The sequence below is a fragment of the Megalobrama amblycephala genome, linkage group LG5 (genome assembly GCF_018812025.1).
Source record: "Megalobrama amblycephala isolate DHTTF-2021 linkage group LG5, ASM1881202v1, whole genome shotgun sequence".
Classification (NCBI taxonomy): Eukaryota; Metazoa; Chordata; class Actinopteri; order Cypriniformes; family Xenocyprididae; genus Megalobrama; species Megalobrama amblycephala.
Window position 1 is genome coordinate 37,000,895 of NC_063048.1, and position 23,147 is coordinate 37,024,041.

Genomic DNA, 23,147 nt, shown 5'->3' on the forward strand with positions numbered 1-23,147 from the left:
TGATGTTAGAATGTTTTGAGTGATATCCAGACTGTTGCTATGAAGCTAGAGTGTTCTGAGTGGGTGTCAGGGTGTTGCTAAAGTTTTATATTCAGTGTTCTTTGGGTTTTTTCCAGCTCTTTTCTGGTTCAGCAGGTGACGGGTTACCCGCATCATGGTGGTCACGTGATTAGAGAGCACCTGGCGTCAGTCTTCCAGGGAACTGGTGGTCTTGTCTGGGTGTGTCTCTGGGTTGAGATTGTGTATGTCTGTTTATGTGGGTGTGCCGCTCGGCTTTGAAATTTGCAAAACTCAGATCTCAATCTCTGTTCTAGAGGTAATAGTCCTGACACATCTGTTACCTCTGCCAGACCGCATTTATAGCTTTCTCTCTTGGTTATGGATGTTTATTTATTTATTTATTTTTTACTAGCATTTATTTTTTTACTTTAGAACCTTAATTTATCACAGAACTCAACCCTCTTTTATTCACTAAACACTATTTAGTACATCAATTTGTTCACATTTTCCTGTTTTTTATTTTTTATACCATGTACCGCGTTTTACGTCGTTCTTAGGGATTCATAGCCTGTGTTTATCTCTGAGCACAGAGATACAGAACAAGCGGTTCTAGTTTTTTTCACTCACATTATCACTAAATGGACCTGCTGAACGCTAATTGTCTCATCTCAGCTTCAGGCGACACTGTCATGGATCGTATTGCACACAGACAGAGCCGACTGAAAGCGCCAATTTCATTGACCCGCTTCCACAAAATTTTCTGGAATCAGTGTGTACATGTTTATATCAGTCCAAGTCACGTTTATACTTGATACAAAGCACACTTCTAGGGGTGTGACCAAAATATTATGCCATTTAATTTCACACTAACCGTATATTCAAAAGTTTAAGTTTTTTTTAATGTTTTTGAAAGAGCTCTCATATGCTCACCAAGGCTGAATTTATTTCATCAAAAATATTGAAATATGTTTTACAATTTAAAGGAACTGTTTTCTGTGTGAATATATAGTAAAATGTAATTTATTCCTGTGATCAAAGCTGAATTTTCAGTGTCAGAAATCATTTTAATATGCTAATTTGCTGCTCAAGAAATATTTCCGATTGTCAATGTTGAAAACAGTTCATATTAATACTGTATACATTTATTTTTTCAAGATTTATTTGAAATAGAATCTTTTGTAGTATCAATTTAATGCATCCCTGCTGAATAAAAGTATTAATTTCTTTCAAAAAACAAAAAAGACTCCAAACTTTTGATGAGTAGCATTATGTAATATAGTTCCCCCCCCCGATGATTCAACATGTTACATTCAAAATGTAACCATGTAGTTATTTCTCATTTGGTTATTTTCTCTTTTTATTTTTATTTTGCCCGCCCACCATGAAAGCGAATACACTAATTCCTGTCCTTAGCCCATTACTGCTAGACATGAAGTGCTCATAAAGATCATTTCTCATTAGGGTCTCATTTGACAACCCTATGACGAGCTTTCCCATATATCCAGCGTGACATGCATCTCCTCTCCTCTCCTCCGACTCTATTCATCACTGTCCAAACGTGACAGCTGAGGCGTGCCGTCAGCGCCGGTGCTCTGGCTGGACGGGCAGCAGCGGATCACGGCTCCCCGGGTGGAGCGCACTCTGTCTGCTGTCTGGAGGCCAGCAGGTCCCTGTGCTGCGGGTGATGGCAGACAGGCTTCTGCTAAATGTGCTGGAGAGATGTAAATTGCCAGAGTGCAGCTGTCAGAAGGGAGGGCGAGCGTGTGTGTGTGTGTGCGCCAGCAGGGTCCGCTTCTGTCTGCGTATCTGCCGCAGCGGTGCGCCCGCTGTGTGCTTACTTTTCTGTGCCGAAACCTCCTGCTCTGCAATTGTGCTGCTCGTCCGGCCCATTTTTCTCTCTGCCTTCCTCTTCTGTTAATTCTTTCCACTCCACGCGTCTGCTGGCGTTCCCCGTGTTTCTGATCGCTGTGGTCTCGCCCGTCACTGTCATCCATCATAAACAGATATCTTCAGCTGTTAGAGTCACTGTTGTTTCAGAATCTATTTGTCAAGTGGGTGAGAGGGTGCTGTTGTTTTTATATTTAGATAATAGGAGTAAAGTTATACGAGTAAACTTACACAACATTCTACACCAGTGGTGTCTGGAGGGCCACAGCCCTGCAGAGTTTAGATCCAACCCTGCTCCATCACACATACCTGAAGTTTTCAAATAATCATGAAGGACTTGACTAGCTGGATCAGGTGTGTTTAATTAGAGTTGAAGCTAAACTCTGCAGAGCTGTGGCCCTCCTGGAGTTTGCACCCCTGTTCTACACACTTACTTGATTGAAGTGTCACAGATCAATGTTACTGTTACACCAGAGGAAATGTTGCACTGAAATTAGAGTTTTAGAACCTTATATTTTTAGAACCTTTTATTTTAGAATCGTAGATTTTAGAATCTTGGATTTTTAGAAACTTGGATTTTAGAATCTTTGATTTAAGAATCTTAGATTTTAGAATCTTAGATTTTTAGAAACTTAGATTTTAGAATCTTTGATTTAAGAATCTTAGATTTTAGAACCTTAGATTTTTAGAACCTTAGATTTTAGAATCTTACATTTTTAGAACCTTGGATTTTTAGAAACTTAGATTTTATAACCTTGGATTTTTAGAAACTTAGATTTTAGAATTTTAGATTTTTATAGTCGTAGATTTTAGAATCATAGATTTAAGAATCTTAGATTTTAGAACCTTAGATTTTATCATTTTAGATTTTAGAACCTTAGATTTTTAGCAACTTAGATTTTAGAATTTTTGATTTTTAGAACCTTAGATTTTATCTTACATTTTTAGAACCTTGGATTTTTAGAAACTTAGATTTTATAACCTTGGATTTTTATAACCTTAGATTTTTAGAACCTTAGATTTTATCATTTTAGATTTTAGAACCTTAGATTTTTAGAAACTTAGATTTTAGAACCTTAGATTTTATCATTTTAGATTTTAGAACCTTGGATTTTTAGCAACTTAGATTTTAGAATTTTAGATTTTTAAAATCGTAGATTTAAGAATCTTAGATTTTAGAATCTTAGATTTTAGAATCTTAGATTTTTTAGAAACTTAGATTTTAGAATCTTTGATTTAAGAATCTTAGATTTTAGAACCTTGGATTTTTAGAACCTTAGATTTTATCATTTTAGATTTTATAACCTTAGATTTTTAGAACCTTAGATTTTATAACCTTGGATTTTTAGAACCTTAGATTTTTATAACCTTAGATTTTAGAACCTTGGATTTTTAGAACCTTGGATTTTTAGAACCTTAGATTTTTAGAACCTTAGATTTTATCATTTTAGATTTTAGAAACTTAGATTTTAGAATCTTACATTTTTAAAACCTTGGATTTTTAGAAACTTAGTTTTTAGAATTTTAGATTTTTAGAATCCTATATTTTAGAACCATAATTTAGATTTTTAGAACCTTAGATTTTAGAATTTTAGATTTTTAGAATCCTATATTTTAGAACCGTAGATTTAGATTTTTAAAACCTTAGATTTTAGAATATTAGATTTTAGCTTCTTAGATTTTAAATATGTGTGCACAGTCCTCACTGGTTTACTGGTGTGAGCGGAGTAAAATTATGGTTTAATCCATATCTCATATTTTCCTAGTGTCTTGGAGGCTACCATTAAACATAGTATTACATGGATGTGAATATGCATATGAATTTTTTTTGGAGATTAGAGATGTGCCCGAAGCCAAGTACTATGTTTGGAAAGGAAATGACGATATTTGAAGATATTTGTCAGTGTCGCTCAGGATCTGTTGCGCACCAAATCCTTTGACATCATCTTGTCAGTCACGTCACCTTACTCTCTTCACGTGATAACTGAAATCATGATGTACTGTAATGTAACCGACTAAAGCCTAACCATGTCACTTCAGGGGCTCCATAGAATGTGTTATTCATTTTCTGGGCTTTTCCGAATTCGGATTTAGGCTTCGGGCACATCCCTAATGCAGATGAGGTTAATAATGCAGATGAGTAAAACAAGCTCCGTATATGGTTATTTTGGGATGGGGATGCATATGTACGCACGTCTTCCACTGACTGGGATTTCTAAAGGCAATTTAGCACAGTTTTGCCATGCATACTATCTTATAAATCTGAAAACATTTAATCTGCCTTTATGCATATGCACACTTTTTCAAAGTTTCATATATGAGACTCCAGATGTTATCCTGATAGTCAACAGAAAAACTTGCAAGCTTTTTAGTATCGCTGTGCTGTTAAAATGATTTCATTTGCTGAAAATGACCTTTAAACATGGTTCAGAGTCTCATTTAACAACATAATCATGACTTTCTTCAACAACAGTCTTCTTACATTTGAACATATTAACATTGTATTTGCTCAAAACCATTAATCTTCCGTCTTCATTCACGCAGAACATCCACATGAAACTTTTCTGGTAATGCAGACAACAGTTGATGTTCACACATGACATTGGCTTGCTTAGTTAGGGTTTAAAAGACACTTAATATTCACTAAAGTTATAGAATTGACTGCAGCGACACTATCAGATGAGAACAAACTTAAACTGAATGTTGTCACTAAACTCAGACAAGTATTTCCGAACAAAAGCTGACATTTCATAGCGCAGGACACAACCTCACAACAATAACGTCATTCTGTCTGAACTCATGCGAGCATCTGTACGGATCGCTGGAATTTTTCGCTCCTGTTTGTTTGTTTGTTTTCTTTGCACTATCCCAGTAAACTAATCCATGGAGCGCTTGTTTACCGGAACGAAAAGGGGGGGAAAGAATCTACAACACAAAAAGCAGCGGAGGGGGAAAAACTTCCCACAGTGTCTCTATGGTAATCAGCAGGTGCCTGTGGCCGCAGAGAAGAAGTGAAGCCTTTCTTACGAGCGTGAGAAAGAGCGGCCGACCCCTCTCCTCCTCCCCCGCGCCTCCGTTCACCCCCTTTTCTCTTGTACGGTGGCAAAACCCACCCCAGCGGCAACAGTGGTGGCTGCCAAACGCTCCCTCTGATCCAGCTGCAATGAAAAACGGGACCAACAAAAGACGGGAAGAAAAGGAGAAAGGCAGAAGAAGATGGAGAAACTGCGGAAGAGTTTAAGCTCCTGGTTGGCATGGGAGCGCGGCAGTGCCAGGATGCTCGGGCCAGTGTCATTTATCTGAAAGGGGGAATATTTGCCTCCTAGACCTGATTTACAGGGACATTTGTTACTTATATAAGTGTAAATTCACATTCTACTCATATAAAAACACAATTTATGCCAAATTCTTAAATTAAATTAAAACCTCTCACTTTTCCATCAGTCTTGGTTGCGGAAGTATTTCCCTCTTGCAATATTTTAATACTATTTTTAATTATTTTTTTTTATTTTAGTGATTTTAAATTTTGAGTTTTTTTTTTTTGCACAATAAACCACTTCATACTATCTAAACATTCAATAAAGCACATTAAACCTGTCAGTGGATATGCATAGAATAGATCATTATGAAATATTTAATAATTCTTTATTTTAGGCCTGCCTAGCCAAAAGTTTAGTGTAGCTTTATGATAAACTTTTTGACATATCTATGGTGGGTGAATTGAGAGAATATATGCATGCATAAATAATACATAAAATTTAAATAAATATGCACATATATGCAGCATGTTATATGCATGTACATGTGCACTCAAAAAAAAAAAACTTAAAACAACAATTATTACCCAAAATGCATTGTTTTGTTTCCATGAAAAACTGTAAATGTGTCTAGTTTTTTTTTTTTTTTACATTTATATATACATGTGTTTATATATATATATATATATATATATATATATATATATATATATATATATATATATATATATATATATATATATACTATATATAGATATATAGATATACGGTATATATGCACACACACATATATATATATATATATATATATATATATATGTGTGTGTGTTTATACATGTATATTTATGTTGCAATTTTTAAGCATTGAAATACATAGCAAATTCAGTTGTAAATATTACATAACACATAAAAAGATGCCTATACATTTTAAATATGAACCGTAGGGCATGTTTGTCGCTGTCGGTGGCCTTTTTGCCCTGAGTGCTGGTTAGGGACGACCCTCTGTTGGGCCTCTTTGGACCGCTGGTGGACCGCTGGCTCATTGATATGCAGAGGACGGGGTCGGCCGCCACAGCTGCAGGATACCCGCTCAGAGGGGCTCCAGAGGGAGAGGGGGAGGCCCAGGAAAAACCAACAAAAGAGCCCCCCCCATTCCCGGTTTTCAGAGATTTTAATTCCCTAAATCCTCAAGCTCTCCTCCTCTCCTTCCTTAAACGTCTCCTTTCTCCTCTCACAGACAGCCTGTCACCCGCGTTTCCCGTCCTCTCGCTCGTCCTGAGCCATGAATGCAGCGGCAGCGGCCGCAGGAAGTCTCAGGAAGTGTCAGGATCTCTTCCCACTGGACGCGGGTGCAGCGCCGGCGCTCTCATGTGCTTTCTTTCATTTGACCTTTCGCTTTTCTTTTCTTCCTCTTGTGTTGCTCCCCTTTCACACAGTTGCTTTAATTTACTCTGTTTTTACTGTCTTTCTTAATCTTCTCTGTACATGTCTTGAGTTGTTCATTTTTAGTAGAATATGGCAGAATATTAAAATTTAAAATATTAAAATATATATATATATATAATACAAGCTATGTATATGTATATATAAGCTATGTATATGTATTATTTATATTATATATTAATATCTTATATATTAATTATTAATATTAATGTTTGTATGTAATGTATTTTGAAATCTACCTGTCACAGGTGATGTGAGCATGTCTGAGGTGTTTGGCAAACAATCGTCTCTTTCTCCAGAGTCTAATTTGTTTAGATGTTCTTTGTTTACAGAAACAAACACACGCTTCTGCAGTAACATCAGTCGCAGGTGATATGTGTGACAACACGAATAAATGCAAAACTACATGAACAGCTGTCTCATTGTTCCTGGTTTATGTCTGCGTCATAGTTCTGACCCGAAAACAAGAGCAGTGTGTAAAGAAAGTAGAAGTGTTGAGTGTGAGAAAGAGGAAGGAACGCTGAGACAGGAAAAGTGCTAGAGTTTAGATGAGAAAGTGGCTGATGTACAGAGAAAGGTGAAGGAGATGAGACGGTCAGACGGATGTGGTGGTCGTGTTTGGGGTCACATGACTTGTGTGGGTGTGTGTGTGTGTGTGTGTGTGTGTTCCGTGATAGAATGTGGAACACTGGATGTTTGGTTAGACAGCAGCTGTTCCCACAATGCTTTATATAGTGGTTGTCTTTATAATATAATATAATATATATATATATATATAATATAATATAATATAATATAATATAATATAATATAATATAATATAATATATATATATAATATATTAGTGCTGTCAAGCGATTTAAAATTTTTATCTAATTAATTACATGATGTGCCTAATCTAATTAATCACAAATTTGGTTGAGAAATTACCAACAAAAGATGATTTAAAGTCATTATTGTGTTAAATGAGAAAAAGCATCAAATAGACATTACAAAAAGCAGCTTTAGAAAGAAGTATTTTATTTGTTTCAACATGGAATTTATCACACAAACTTTTAGGTTATACAACGACCATGACTTTTTTTTTTAAAATGGTATTTAGATTTATTTAAAGACCAAAACAGTTTTGTTTACCAACATTTTTTTACATTCTTTCTTCTTTTATGTTCTGCAAAAGAAAGAAAGTCATACAGGTTTGGAACGACATGAGCTTGAGTAAATGTAAATAAACAGAATTTTCATTGCCGGGCAAACTATCCACAAAATATGATTTTTTTTTTTTTAATGAAATTATACTCTAAAACTGCCAGTAGGTGGCAGTCAATGTCTAAATGAGTAAGTCATTGAGTCATTCGATTCGTTCAAACGGCTGATTCATTCAAGAATAAAGTAAATGGCTCTCTTTATGGATGAGTCATTGAATCATTGATTCACCCGACTGATTCGCTCAAAACTCTGATTCATTCAGAAACTAAACATTGTTGTGTGTTGCTCTTGCTTTATAGGTAATATTTTTGTTGGTACAATAACAAAACAGACAGTAGGGCTGGGCGATATATCGCATGCGATTCTCACGGCATTTCGTCAGTAAAGCCGGTTCCCTGATTACCGCTAAATCGCCATCACCTGCTTTCAAATGGAGCGCCTTTTAATAGACAGAGCCGTAGTTCACTGATAAGCCACGCAAAATCGGGTTCATTATCGAAGTCGATTCATCTTCGATACTGAACACGATTTTGCGTGGCTTGTCCGTGAACTACGGCTCTGTCTATTAAAAGGCGCTCCATTTTAAAGCAGGTGATGGCGATTTAGCGGTAATCAAGGAACCGGCTTTACTGACGAAATGCGCGTGAGAATCGCATGCAATATATCGCCCAGCCCTAACAGACAGTATTGTATCTAAAATATAACACAATATTAACATTATTATTGAGCTTATTGCACTTGTACTATTCGCAATAAACACAGCACTCATGTGATATTGTCATGGTATAAATATGAGACAAAAACTCATACAGGGTCATATTTTTGCCCTGATATCTTGAATCTAGTTTTTATATTTAGATAAAATGAACTAAACCTATTTTTGTATCATTAAAACAACCATCTTCTGTAAAGCTGCTTTGAATCGATAAGCATTTTGGAAACCGCTGTACAAACAAACATGAATTGAAATTGATTTTGTTTATATTGAGCTGCAATGTAAAGCTGTTTGACCAAAATACAGGAACTTGTCAAAGGCAACTGAAACAATGTGTAAGATCACACAACTTCTCTTTAAACCGGTGCATATGTTCAGCTCTGATGAAGAAGTGTTAGTCTATGCATACAGTCAGAGGTGTAAAAAGGTGTCACGTGTGCGTTTGTCTTTTGCACACTAGTGAAGGCAGTTTTTGCACTGCATGTGATCAGCATGTTTGGTGGCATTGCCCGTCATCAAAGAGGCAGCAGTGAATGACCCGTGTGCGTCAGAGATGCTGGCATGAAAACGCTGGACTCTGTGTGTCCCTGTGGTAGATTGATCTCACACCCTACACAATTACAACTTTGGCATCATAACTGCAAACACATCTGTCAGTGCCCGTCAGGCCTGCGGTGTAGAGCAGCTTCCTGTTCAAACTAGAGCCGTCTGTCCGTTTGAGACACTTCCACATTAGCAAACGTGCTGCGAAAGATACATAGTTCATGAATAAATAATGAAACTTTATCAATTTGTTTTGTGCTTCTTTAAGTGTGCGAAATGTCCCAATGTCACGCTGGTGAGTGTGTGTCGTGTTATACGGTGTTCTGCGTGTTGGACATACTGTCCCAGGACTCACTTGGCATAGAAACAGACAGACAGACGGATAGACAGACAGACCGGCATCCGGCCAGAGCCGGTCTGGGTTTCTGTTGAGTGGATGTGGTTGGGAAAGGGTCGTGTAACTCTGATCTTGGTCTAAGTGCTTTTGAAATCACACAAACCAGACACAAGAATTTGCACTTTGCAAGTTCGTAGTAAGATTTTTTATGTTTTTGATCTAAAATACAGCAAAAGCTATTATTACAATTTAAAAATATAGCTGCAAGCATCAATTAAGGGGCCAATCTCAAAGAAGCCAAGATAAGTCATGGCTAGGAGCATCAGACTGACTGCAACAATGAGCAATTAAAGACATATTAAGATTATTTAGGCAAAATAGCTGAAAAATCATTAATACAGTCACTAGTGAATGGTTTATTGCTTTCGATCAATAGGTGGCACTGTGACCAAATTTATGTGTTGTGGTCAGAGTGAAGTCACAATTACACATGCAATGATTGGTGTCAATATGTCAAAGCATTGCAGAGTCGTTTTGGCATCATGCCATCAAATTTGTTGATGCGGTATACGAAAACGGTTTCGTAAATCGACACGAAATCCACTTTTGCGAAATCCAAAATTAAAAATGGCCGACGCCCAAAATGGCCTATTTGACTCAGCATACTGTAACGAATCTAAAGAGACCTATTTTGGCCAAACTGTTTAGAAAATATAAGCAAAAAGAACCATTTTTCATATCTCCTGACCACTAGGTGGCACTGAGCTGAAAGTGTGCAGGTACCCTCAGGTCATGGTTGTTATAACATACACCAAGTTTGGTCAGAATACGCTAAAGCGTTGCGGAGATATAGCCTCACGTTCATTTTTGGCGTGTTTTTCGACAAATTTGTTCTTGCGTTATTCAAGAACGGTTCGACAAATAAACTTTAATTCCTTAACTTTTTAACATGGTCTAAAGATGATCTGTCTAAAGATGATCTGGTTTAATTTTTATGAAAATCAGAGCAAGGAGGCGTTTAAAAAAAGCAGATTTTCGGAAAAATTAAAAATGGCGGAAAAATTTTCATGATGGAAAATGACGTGTGAAAATTACAAAACATGATAAATTAATAGTTCTGAATAGTTTGGCCAAAAATCACAAGACTGTTCTCTTTAGATTCCGTTCCTCATAGCGAGTCAAACGGTATCCAGTTTTCCCATGTTGGCCATTTTGGGCGTCGTCCATTTTGAATTGTGTTGTAAAATGCTCAGTAGTGTAATGTAACAAAGTAATAATACTTCGTTACAGTACTTAAGTATTTTTTGGGAGAATCTGTACTTTACTTGAGTTTTTATATTTCTGTCAACTTTTACTTTTACTCCACTACATTTCCTAAATAAATTGTATACTTTTACTCTGATACATTTTCCCAAAGCATTTTCGTTACTTACTACAAAATAAAGTCGGAAGAACACAGACTGCAAGCAAGCATGTGCAAACAAGTGCTCGCACAACCGCGGTTGATTTCATTTTCCGGGTTCCGTCCGTTGATGGAGCGGCTGAGAAGAGTGCGCTGTCATTACGAGCCATTACGAGAGCGGCCTCTAGAGGCGAAATAAAAACTATCACTGATGCCTCGTATAGTTTGTTTTGACACATGATGTGAGGCTGCGCGCTGCACAGAGCGGGTCACTTCAAAACAATTTAAATATTTAATATTTAAATATATTAGTATTTTTTATGTATAAAAATTACAATAAACATTTAGCCATTTTTTTTTATTTAAAGAAACAAAATGTAAGAGAGTTAAAACTGAACACAATCTTGCTGCTCAAGCTGTGTATAGAACAATTTTTAATAATTTTTTTTGCTCCTTTTGTATTTTACATTGACTTGTACTTTTACTTTCAATACTTAAGTACATTTAATATCAAAAAAATACTTTTCGTACTTAAGTACAAAAAATATCACATACTTTAAAACTTTTACTCAAGTAACATTCTAAACAGCAACTTTAACTTCTACCAAAGTCATTTTCTGGTAAGATATCTATACTTTTACTCAAGTATGGTTTTCGAGTACTTTATACACCACTGCTATATTTTATGAACGCACTGGTGTAGCATTACAAAACTCAGTATATGTCTTCGACTCGGCATGCTGCACTGAATCTAAAGAGCCCTATTTTGGCCAAACTGTTCAGAAAATATAAGCAAAAAGAGCCATTTTTCATATCTCCTGACCACTAGGTGGCACTGAGCTGAAAGTGTGCAGGTACCCTCAGGTCATGGTTGTCATAACATACACCAAGTTTGGTCAGAATACGCTAAAGCGTTGCGGAGATATAGCCTCACGGTCAATTTTTGGCGTGTTCTTCGCCGAATTTGTTCTAGCGTTATTCGAGAACGGTTTGACGAACCAACTTGAATTCCTTAACTTTTTATCATGATCTAAAGATGATCTGTCTAAAGATGATCTGGTTTAATTTTCGTGAAAATCAGAGCAACAGCCTAGCAGGCGTTTAAAAAAAAAAAGCAGATTTTCGGAAAATTCAAAATGGCGGCAAAATTTTCATGATGGAAAATGACGTGTGAAAATTACAAAACATGTTAAATTAACAGTTCTGAATAGTTTGGCCAAAAATCACAAGACTGGTCTCCTTAGATTCGGTTCCTCATAGCGATTTTCCCATGTCGGCCATTTTGGGTGTTGTCTATTTTGAATTGTGTTGTAAAACGCTATATTTTATGAACACATTGGCGTAGCGTTACAAAACTCAGTATGTACAATGCCCTGAAGTTACTCAGAAAGTTTTGGGGCAGCGCCACCTTGTGATTAATGAAATTTCACAAAACACTAATTGATTAGTTTAGCCTATTGTCTTGAAAGATTCCTTGGGTAAAGCCGAGAACATTGATACCAATTATGCCATAATTGACCCTTCGCAAAGACCCGCCAAACTCCCCGGCCACCATTTTGACATATTTTTTTCGAACTCCTAGACCGTTTGTCCGATTTTCACCAAATTTGAGACTGATCAACTTTAGACTATGCTGACAAAAAGTTATGGGTTTGATGTCGAAAGACAAAACCATTTTCGTTTACTGCCCCAACTTCTTTTACTGCATTTGAGGCTGTATCTCTGCAAGGCTTTGGCATTTTGACACCAAATTTGGTGCGTGTCATTGCCACCCAACACTGACCACACTGAATAAATTTGGTGTCAACGCCACCTATTGGTCAAAAGTAATACACAATTATGTCACATCGAAAGTGATTGTATTGATGGGTTTTCAGCCATATTGCTTAAAATCGTCTCTAGATTCCCTTTACTCATTGATGATCCTTTTGCCTCTACTTGACCCCTTAATTGTGGCTTGCAGCTATATTAATGGTTCTTATTATTATCAATGTTGAAAACAGTTGTGCTACTTCATATATTTTTTGGAAACTTTATTTCTCAGGATTCTTTGATGAATATAAAGTTCAAAAGAACAGCATTTAATTGAAATAGAATCTTTTGTAACATTATAAATATCTTTACTGACACTTTTGATCAATTTAATGCGTCCTTGATAGGAAGTATATATTTACACTTACTCATTTAGCAAATGCTTGTATCACTTGAAATGAGGAATACAACAAGTGATTCATCAAAGTACTTCCTCCAGGAAGTGTGTGTTTTTGATTGCCAAAACCTCTTAGCCTGCAGAACAAGTTTGAGCGAGATGCCGTCCCATCTTGCCACGATGAAAAATGGCAACAGCCGTAATAACATATTGGGCATCTGGTGTGAATGAGAGTCTTAAGTACACAGGGCTCAAGGACAGATGTTCCCGCGGCTGTGGGCTTTGCTCTTCCTCCTCCCCAGTTGTTGTGAATCAGGTGGACTCATTTGTAATGCTTTAGGTTTATTGAAGTGCTGAAGCTCCACATCCGCAGAGACGGGCTGCTGTTGTGCTGCTCTAGTTTCAGGAGCCTTATAGAGACGCACAACGCCTATATAGGATGTATTATGTGGTTTGTAAGTCATTTTTTATTACTAGACTGTTCTAGATTATCTTGTTAGACCAGGGATTCCCAAACTTTTTGTCTGCTGAACGCTTTTGAGCTTAAATGCTCACGGTTCTCTGATGTAGGTTAATGGTCATGTGACATGTGCGCGCACACACACACAAAAAAAAATCTTTTTAGTAAGTGGTTTATTTTGATTTGCCTTTATTTGGAAATCATTTCTTTCTTTACATTTTACATTCTTATGATTTTAATAATTTTTAGTGAGTGTTGTATTTTGATTATTTTATTTAAAAATATTATATAATATTATAATTTTACATTTATATGACTTAATTAATTTTAGTGTTTAATTTTGATTGCTTTTATTTGGAAATTATTGAATTATTTATTTAATATTACATTTTTATGATTTTAATAATTTTAGTTGTATTTTAGTTTTATTTAGTTGTATTTTGACTATTTTTTTTTTTTAAATATTATATTTTTGCATTTTATATGATTGAATTAATTTTAGTAAGTGGTTTATTTTGATTGCTTTTATTTGGAAATTATTGATTTATTTTTTTAATCTAGCATTTTTATTATTTTAATATTTTTAATAAATGTATTTTTACTGTTTTTATATTTTAAAAATATTATAATTTTGAATGTTTATGGTTTCATTAATTTTTTGTACGTTTTTTATTTTGATAGATTTTTTTTGGAAATTATTTATTTATTTAAAATTTAATTTTTTTTTAGTAATTGTTGTATTTTGACTGTGTTTTTATTTAAAAAAAATATTTGTATACATTTTTTGTAATTTAATAAATTTAGAATTTTACATTTTTATGATTTATTAATTTTTAGTTAGTGTTTTATATTGCTTTTATTTAAAAATTATTTATTTATGTTTTACATTCTGATGATTTTAATAATTTTTGGTGAGTATTGTAATTTGACTAATTAAAGAAGATATATTACAATTTTACATTCTTATTAAATCATATTTTTTTTGTGTGTGTTTTATTTTGATTGTTTTTATTTGGAAATTATTTATTTATTGAAGTTTTACATTTATGATATTAATGATTTTTCGTAAGTGTCTTATTTTGACCTTTGTTATTTTAAAAATATTTATTATAATTTTATGTTTATATGATTTAATTAATTTTAGTAAGTGTTTTATTTTGATTTGGAAAGTTTTGATTTATTTATTTAATCTTACATTCTTTTGATTTTAATACTTTTTAGTGAGTGTTGTATTTTGACTTTTATTTAATAAATATTTATTATTTTACATTTTATATTATTTATTATAATTTTACATTAGTGTGTTTTAATTATTATTTATTTATTTCAATTTTACATATGATATTAATCATTTTTAGTAAGTGTTGTATTTTGGCTGTTCTCAAAATATTTATAATTTTACCTTTTTTAAATGATTTAATACACTTTTAGTAGGCGTTTTAATCAAATTGTTCTCATTTCAAACAAATTTTGTCACTAAATGGACAAGCTGAAATAGTTTGAACATCAGAAAATGGTCATTCTTTTAAGAAAGGAGTGATTTGATCTGAACTCTCGTGTTATGAAGCAGGATTATGAGTTTAAGTGATAAATGCCTGTATAGTTGCTTGTTTTTGGGCTACTCGCTGCTCCTCTGGCCTGTCGCAGTTGAAATGAGCCAAAAAGCGTCTGAAACTCAGCGAGACAGACGTTTGCCGTGACACATCCACACTTTAGTGACAGAGGAAATGGGCCAATTAAGGACAGCTTGCTCAGACCCTGCATGGGGTTAATATTCAACTCCCGTAATTAAAAATAAATTACACTTTTCCTGGATAACTATTCAAACTGTCTCAGTGTTTCTGACGTGCCGCAGACTCCACGGCTGCGTGTCTCTCCGTGTTTCTTTTTTCATTTCCAATTCCGCAACATCTGGTGCAGTGATTTCTGCACGTTCCTCAGCACAAATTGATTTTGGAAGCAGAATACGGCAGCAGTTTCTGCCGCTTTCTCTTGTGCTGTTCAGGAAACTGAGGTGTTTTAAGTTCAAACAGGGGTTTAAATCTAAATTTAGATGCATGCTTGTGTCATTCTTTCATTGCGCCAGCTGTCCGTTCAATAAACGATCTTAACCCTAAAGCCTGACATGAAGTAATATATGCATTGTGTTGAGTATCATATTTGATGCATATAGTCTGATATAGTGAGAATATGGAGGAAAAACATCTCCAGAAGACCTTTTACTCTGTTAACATTAAATTTTCTGTTGTCTTCTCTCTCTGTTCCTCAGGAGAGTATATAAAGACGTGGAGGCCGCGGTATTTCTTGCTGAAGAGTGACGGTACGTTTATCGGCTATAAGGAGCGTCCGCAGGATGTGGATCAGCTGGAGACGCCGCTGAACAACTTCTCAGTGGCACGTGAGTCTCTCGCCCGGACCGAAACTTACTGCAGTCTTCTTTAGTAAAGCCTGATGAGATGGTAACGCATCTCGTGGTTTTCAGTGTGTATTTATTAAAAATGTTATGTGAACAGCAGCAATAAAAAGTGGTGACTATTTCATGATATGCAGTATGTAGTATTGTCACAATACATGTTTACTTCAGTGAAGGATTTGTACAATAAATGCAGTTATTTTGCTTCTTTTTTTTTTCCGTAAAAAAAATCATAATTTCTGACAGACCAGACAGAGATGCTAAAAATTGCGTGGTATATAATATCAGGTTTATTTGCAACATTTTGCATAGTTTTTTGCACCTTCTAAGTATTTATTTTTGTTAAATCATTTGGCATATTTTATTAATGGCGTTTAATATAATTTTTTGGTTAATTTGCAACATTACAAGTCATTTTTTGCACCTTCTTAGTATTTATTTTTGTAAAAATAGTTTGATACATTTTGCATTTTTAGACAACATTTTGTGTAAACAAAAAGACTGAATTTTTGACAGACAAAACAGATGTTTAAAATTGCACTTAATATAATTTCAGGTTCATTTGCAACATTACAAGTCATTTTTTACCTTCTAAGTGTTTATTTTTGTAAAAATCATTCTAAATTTTTTCAACAAAATGTTCTGTAAAGTCAGACAAAGATTTACAATTGCATTTAATATAATTTTCGGTTAATTTGCAACATTTTAAGTTGTTTTTCGCACCTTCTAAGTATGATTTATTTTGTAAAATTGATTGGCAAATTTTGCATTTTTAAACAAAATTGTGTAAAAAAAATCTTAATTTTTGACAAACAATTTAATATAACTTCAGGTTAATTTGCAATATTATTAGCAATTTTTTTTGCATATTCTAAGTATTTATTTTTGTAAAAATCATTTGACACATTCTGAATTTTTTAACAAAATGTTGTGAAAAAAAATAGCCTTGATATTTGACAGACAAAACAGAGGTTTAAAATTGCATTTAATATAATTTCAGAATAATTTGCAACATTATGCATAGTTTTTTGCACTTTCTAAATATTTATTTTGTAAAATCAATTGACACATTTTGCATTTTTTAACAATTTTTTGTGTAAAAAGAAGTCTTTTGTTTTTGACAGACAAAACAGGTGTTTAAAAGTGTATTTTATATAATTGCAAGTTAATTTGCAAAATTATTAGTAATTTTTTGCATATTCTAAGTATTTATTTTTGTAAAAATCATTTGACACATTCTGAATTTTTTAACAAAATGTTGTGAAAGAAATAGCCTTGAAAAATAGGTTTAAAATTGCATTTAAAATAATTTCAGTTCATTTACAAGATTTTAAATCATTGTTTTGCACAAATTATTTATTTTTGTAAAATTGTTGTGTAAAAAAAGTCTTAATTTTTGACAAACACAACAAAGATGTTTAAAAATTTCATTTTTAATATAATTTCAGGTTAATTTGCAACATTATAAGTAATTCCAAATAATCTTTTGCACCAAGTATTTATTTTTGCAAAATTAATTGACACATTTTGCATATATTACATTATACAACAACATTATACATATATTTTTTGCACTTTCTAAGTATTTATTTTGTAAAAATCAATTGACACATTTTGCATTTTTTAACGTTTTGTGTAAAAAGAAGTCTTACGTTTTTGACAGACAAAACAGATGTTTAAAAGTGTTTTTAATATAATTTCAAGTTAATTTGTAACATTTCAAGTTGTTTTTCGCACCTTCTAAGTATTGATTGGCAAATTTTGCATTTTTAAACAAAATTTTGTGTAAAAAAAATCTTAATTTTTGACAAACAATTTAATATAACTTCAGGTTAATTTGCAAAATTATTAGTAATTTTTTGCATATTCTAAGTATTTATTTTTGTAAAAATCATTTGACACATTCTGAATTTTTTAACAAAATGTTGTGAAAGAAATAGCCTTGAAAAATAGGTTTAAAATTGCATTTAAAATAATTTCAGTTCATTTACAACATTTTAAATCATTGTTTTGCACAAAGTATTTATTTTATATGTAAAATTGTTGTGTAAAAAAAAGTCTTAATTTTTGACAAACACAACAAAGATGTTTAAACATTTAATTTTTAATATAATTTCAGGATAATTTGCAACATTATAAGTAATTCCAAGTAATTTTTTGCACCAAGTATTTATTTTTGTGAAATTAATTGACACATTTTGCATATATTACATTATACATATATTTTTTGCACTTTCTAAGTATTTATTTTGTAAAAATCAATTGACACATTTTGCATTTTTTAACAACGTTTTGTGTAAAAAGAAGTCTTAAGTTTTTGACAGACAAAACAGATGTTTAAAAGTGTATTTAATATAATTTCAAGTTAATTCGCAAGATTATAAGTAGTTTTTGCACCTTTTTTATTTTATAAAATCGATTGCCATCATGTTTGATAAATGACACTGAGAAAGACAATGAACACAATGGATTATTTGGATATCAGACTAATGTTGCGGAAAAGTTTCAGCACATCTTCAATAGACGGAAATGAGAAGTGACAATTAAATGTATCATCCAAAACTGTATTTTGTGCATGCTTAATTTAATATATTATGCATGACTGCACTTGATTTTATTCTTTACTGGTTCGACACGAGGTCGTGCGAGCTTCCATCTGACCTCCATCAACACAAACAGTTTTATGTTTCCTCGAGGGACGTGCAGAACATATTAAGCATATTTGGGCCTGTTCTGGAGTCGTACCTCAGCAGAATTTTCCCAAGAAGCCCCGCCATCCCTGCGAAAACTGTTGAAATGATTGAACAGACTAATTAGACAGCCATAATGTTTGTTCAAGAGAACGCTTCCTCCCTGACACTTGTGAAATATAGTGGTTATTAAGTGGCTGATCCTCATTATTTATCTCGCCGCTGATGGAGGGTCTGGTTGAAGCGTTCTGGGCTGTCGAGGAGCCCGGTTGGATCTCAGTGGTGGTCTCACCCTGCTCCTCCATCTCGTCGACAGGCCGCTTGTGTCGTCTCTTACGTGACACATGTCTCCTCCACGGTCTCTCCTCGACATATGTTTGTGGGAAAGCGCTGGCAGAATCGCTGCTGGATGTTCGAGCGGATTGTGCTTTGTCGCGCTGAAAGCATAACTTTTACTCTTTGAGTGAGCATTTTTGAGGGGAGAGAACACAGACACAGCTTATTTCGGCTTCTCTCGGAAAAAAGACGTGAGTTTGAGTTTTTAACAACTGATGACATTCCTGTTTTCCTTAGACGCAGTTGTGCTTTCATAGTTTGAATTGCAGAAGCATCTGTGTGTGAAACGAAAACACAACCGGGATGCGTTGATATCAGTTTGCCATCTTCACAGCTTCTTTCTGAATCTCGCAAGGGCCGCGTGGAGTTTGTTTGCATCTCTTTGCAACAACTTTTCAGATGTAAAACTTCCTTTCTGACGTTAGAACACCTCTGTGAGCAACTGTTAAGAGTAAACAACATTATTACACACAATATTAGTGTTGATTTTTATGCACAAAATGAAAATATGTGCTATTTTTCACTGTTTTAGATGGACGTCTTTGGCCGTTGCGCCACGTCTCGCTGTTTTTTTTACGCCTTACGCCATGAGCTTTGTGTTTTTAAGATGCCATGTCAAGTTAAGTATAGTTTTAAAAATAAAAAAATAAAAATTGTTTTGCAAAAACCCTGCGTTTCCCCCCGTAATGGTCTCTCTGGCACAGGGTTATCATTATTTAAAGCTAAAACCATAAAAAAAACATTTTCATTACTTGAACGAAAGTAAACATTAACTGAAATAAAATATAATATAAAAAAGCTTAAACTTGTTTTATTTCATCTAGTTGCCAAAGCAACATTTCTCATTTTTGTTTAGTTTAATGAGGTACTAAAATAACTAAAACTAAGGGAATATAATATCAGGTTTATTTTGCATAGTTTTTTGCACCTTCTAAGTATTTATTTTTGTAAAATCAATTGGCACATTTTTCACTTTTTATTAATGGAATTTAATATAATTTTTAGGTTAATTTGCAACATTACAAGTCATTTTTTGGACCGTCTTAGTATTTACATTTTGCATTTTGCATTTTTAGACAAGATTTTGTGTAAACAAAAAGACTGAATTTTTGACAGACAAAACAGATGTTTAAAATTGCACTTAATATAATTTCAGGTTCATTTGCAACATTACAAGTCATTTTTTGCATCTTCTAAGTGTTTATTTTTGTAAAAATCATTCAAAATTTTTTCAACAAAATGTTCTGTAAAAATGTCAGACAAAGATGTTTACAATTGCATTTAATATAATTTAATATTTTAGGTTAATTTGCAACATTTTAAGTTGTTTTTTGCATTTTTAAGTAAAATTTTGTGTAAAAATAAAATCTAAATTTTTGACAAACAATTTAATATAATTTCAGGTTATTTTGCAATATTATTACTATTTTTTTTGCATATTCTAAGTATTTATTTTTGTAAAAATCATTTGACACATTCTGAATTTTTTAACAAAATGTTGTGGAAAAAAAAATAGCCTTGATTTTTGACAGACAAAACAGAGGTTTAAAATTGCATTTAAAATAATTTCAGTTCATTTACAAGATTTTAAATCATTGTTTTGCACAAAGTATTTATTTTTGTAAAACTGTGTAAAAAAAAATCTTAATTTTTGACAAACACAACAAAGATGTTTAAAAATTTCATTTTTAATATAATTTCAGGTTAATTTGCAACATAAGTAATTCCAAGTAATTTTTTGCACCAAGTATTTATTTTTGTGAAATTAATTGACACATTTTGCATATATTACATTATACAACAACATTATACATATATTTTTTGCACTTTCTAAGTATTTATTTTGTAAAATCAATTGACACATTTTGCATTTTTTAACAACGTTTTGTGTAAAAAGAAGTCTTAAGTTTTTGACAGACAAAACAGATGTTTAAAAGTGTATTTAATATAATTTCAAGTTAATTTGCAAAATTATAAGTAGTTTTTGCACCTTTTTTATTTTATAAAATCGACTGCCATCATGTTTGATGAATGGCTAAAACTAAATAAACTAAAACTAATAAATAAAAATGATATAAACATAAAGTAAAAAATTCAAAAACATAAAATGTAAAATATAATTCAATAAAAATAAGAAAAAATATACATTTTAGATATGAGACTTTTCATTTAATAGTATTACACACAGTATTAATGTTAATTGTTAATTATGCAAATTAATTATGCAAAGTGACAAAAAAAGAGAATATGTGCTAATTTTTCACTGTTTTAGATGGACGTCTTTGGCCGTTGCGCCACGTCTCGCTGTTTTTTTTACGCCTTACGCCATGAGCTTTGTGTTTTTAAGATGCCATGTCAAGTTAAATATAGTTTTAAAAATTACATTTCAAATTTTTAATTTATATATATATTTAATTTAATATATAACAAATTATATAAACATATAAAAGATAATAAAAATGGCAAAAACATACAAAATTACTAAAGCATTTTGAAAACGTAAAATATAATTTAAATAACTAAGAAAATTAAGAAAAACTGTAAATTTGTCTTTTCAATTAATAGTATTGCACGCATTATTAGTGTTCATTATTTTGCAAAGGGAATATGTGCTCATTTTTCACTGTTTTAGATGGGCGTCTTTGGCTGTTGCGTCACGTCTCGCTGTTTACACCTTGAGCTTTGTGTTTTTAAGATGCCATGTCTTAATATATATATATATATATATGTAGTGTTTTTAAGATGCTGTGTCAAAATGCTTTTGTTTTAACACTTTCAGAAAACCCTCCATCTGTTTCCATTACAGTTGAAATGTTTTTCTGTGGCATGCTGTCGATTAGGTTTTAGGTTCTGTTTTAGCCTAAATTATCTCTTTTAAGAGGCCATTTTAAAGTGGAATCAGACACTGAATCTTGCGTAAAGTTTGTATCTGAGCGTGTGCCGTGCGAAGCGCACCTGTTCGGCTCCGGCGTGCCGCTGCGGTTCCCTACTGAGTGTGTGTAATGTACTGCTGCAGAAACACGCAGATAAAGATAAATGATTGCAACCGTCATTTCTCTCCCTGTCCGTGTCTCTGGTGTGGTTTTCCCCGGATGTGTCCAGAGTGTCAGCTGATGAAGACGGAACGGCCCAAACCCAACACATTCATCATACGCTGCCTGCAGTGGACCACTGTCATTGAACGCACCTTCCACGTGGAGAGGCCCGAGGAACGGTCAGACACATGCATACACCTGTATATGTGCTCTTTATTCACTGTATGCATTCACCGCTTATTCTACAGAGAAACTAGTGTGCAAGGGTTATTATATTCAAGCTGCTTAAAAAGGAACGTCACAGAAGAAACAACAATAATTGTAACACAAAATGCATAAATGAAGTGTTGGTTTGCATGTTCACTGTTGTTGTTGTTGTTGTAGGGAGGAATGGACCAAAGCCATACAGACTGTGGCCAACAGTCTGAAGAAACAAGAGGAGGAGATGATGGACTCGTCACATGACCACACGCACATGGAGACGTCTGTGAACAAACCTCCACACAAAGTGGTACAGACACACTTTTGTTTATTAAAAATTAATGCTAATAAAATATTAATTTTGCAAATGTAACTTAAACAGATAGTCCACCCCAAAATGAAAGTGTTTTGCAAGTCATATTATGAAAATATTCAGATTCATCTCTGATTTTTTAACTTTTTTAAACACTTGATCAGGTTTTGCAGTCAAAACTGACCGAACACAATAAGCGAAACATTTATATATACAAAATATTTTTAAAAAATTTACTATATTTTAGTTCACTAATGTTTTTCTTTATCTTTAATGATACTTATTAATATTCACCTCTGCAATATGCTCCATTTATTTCTATAATACAGAAAAAAAAATAGAAAAAAACATATTTTATTATTTTAACAGTTCTTATTATAAATAAAATATTTTTAAAAATATTATTTTATTATTTAAGACAATAAATGCAACATAATTTTTAAAAGATTTTAAATTAATGTACTATATTTTAGTTCACTAATATTTTTTCTTTATCTTTAATTTTTTTATTATTTAAGATAGTAAGCACAACAATTTTTTGTAAAATATTACATTAATTTACTTATATTTTAGTTCACTTTTTTAATATTTTTTGATACTTAGCAATATTCAACTCTACAATATCCACAAATTATTTTTATATGAAATAATAAAATATTGTGAAATATTTTATTATTGTTTAACATTTTTTATTATTATTAAAATAATATAAAAATAAAATATTTAAAAAGCATATTTTTATTATTTCAGACAATAAGCG

At 32.9% G+C, this 23,147-nt stretch overlaps 1 protein-coding gene across 1 annotated transcript in view; it reads left to right on the forward strand.

The window, feature by feature from the left end:
- The window catches only part of akt1 (v-akt murine thymoma viral oncogene homolog 1), a 60,002-nt gene that overhangs the window by 17,381 nt on the left and 19,474 nt on the right, over nt 1–23,147 (forward strand). Inside the window, exons 3-5 of the mRNA XM_048192144.1 lie at nt 15,669–15,797; nt 21,941–22,052; nt 22,258–22,384. Coding sequence (XP_048048101.1) covers nt 15,669–15,797; nt 21,941–22,052; nt 22,258–22,384 — 368 coding nt within the window. The remainder of the gene's footprint in view (nt 1–15,668; nt 15,798–21,940; nt 22,053–22,257; nt 22,385–23,147) is intronic.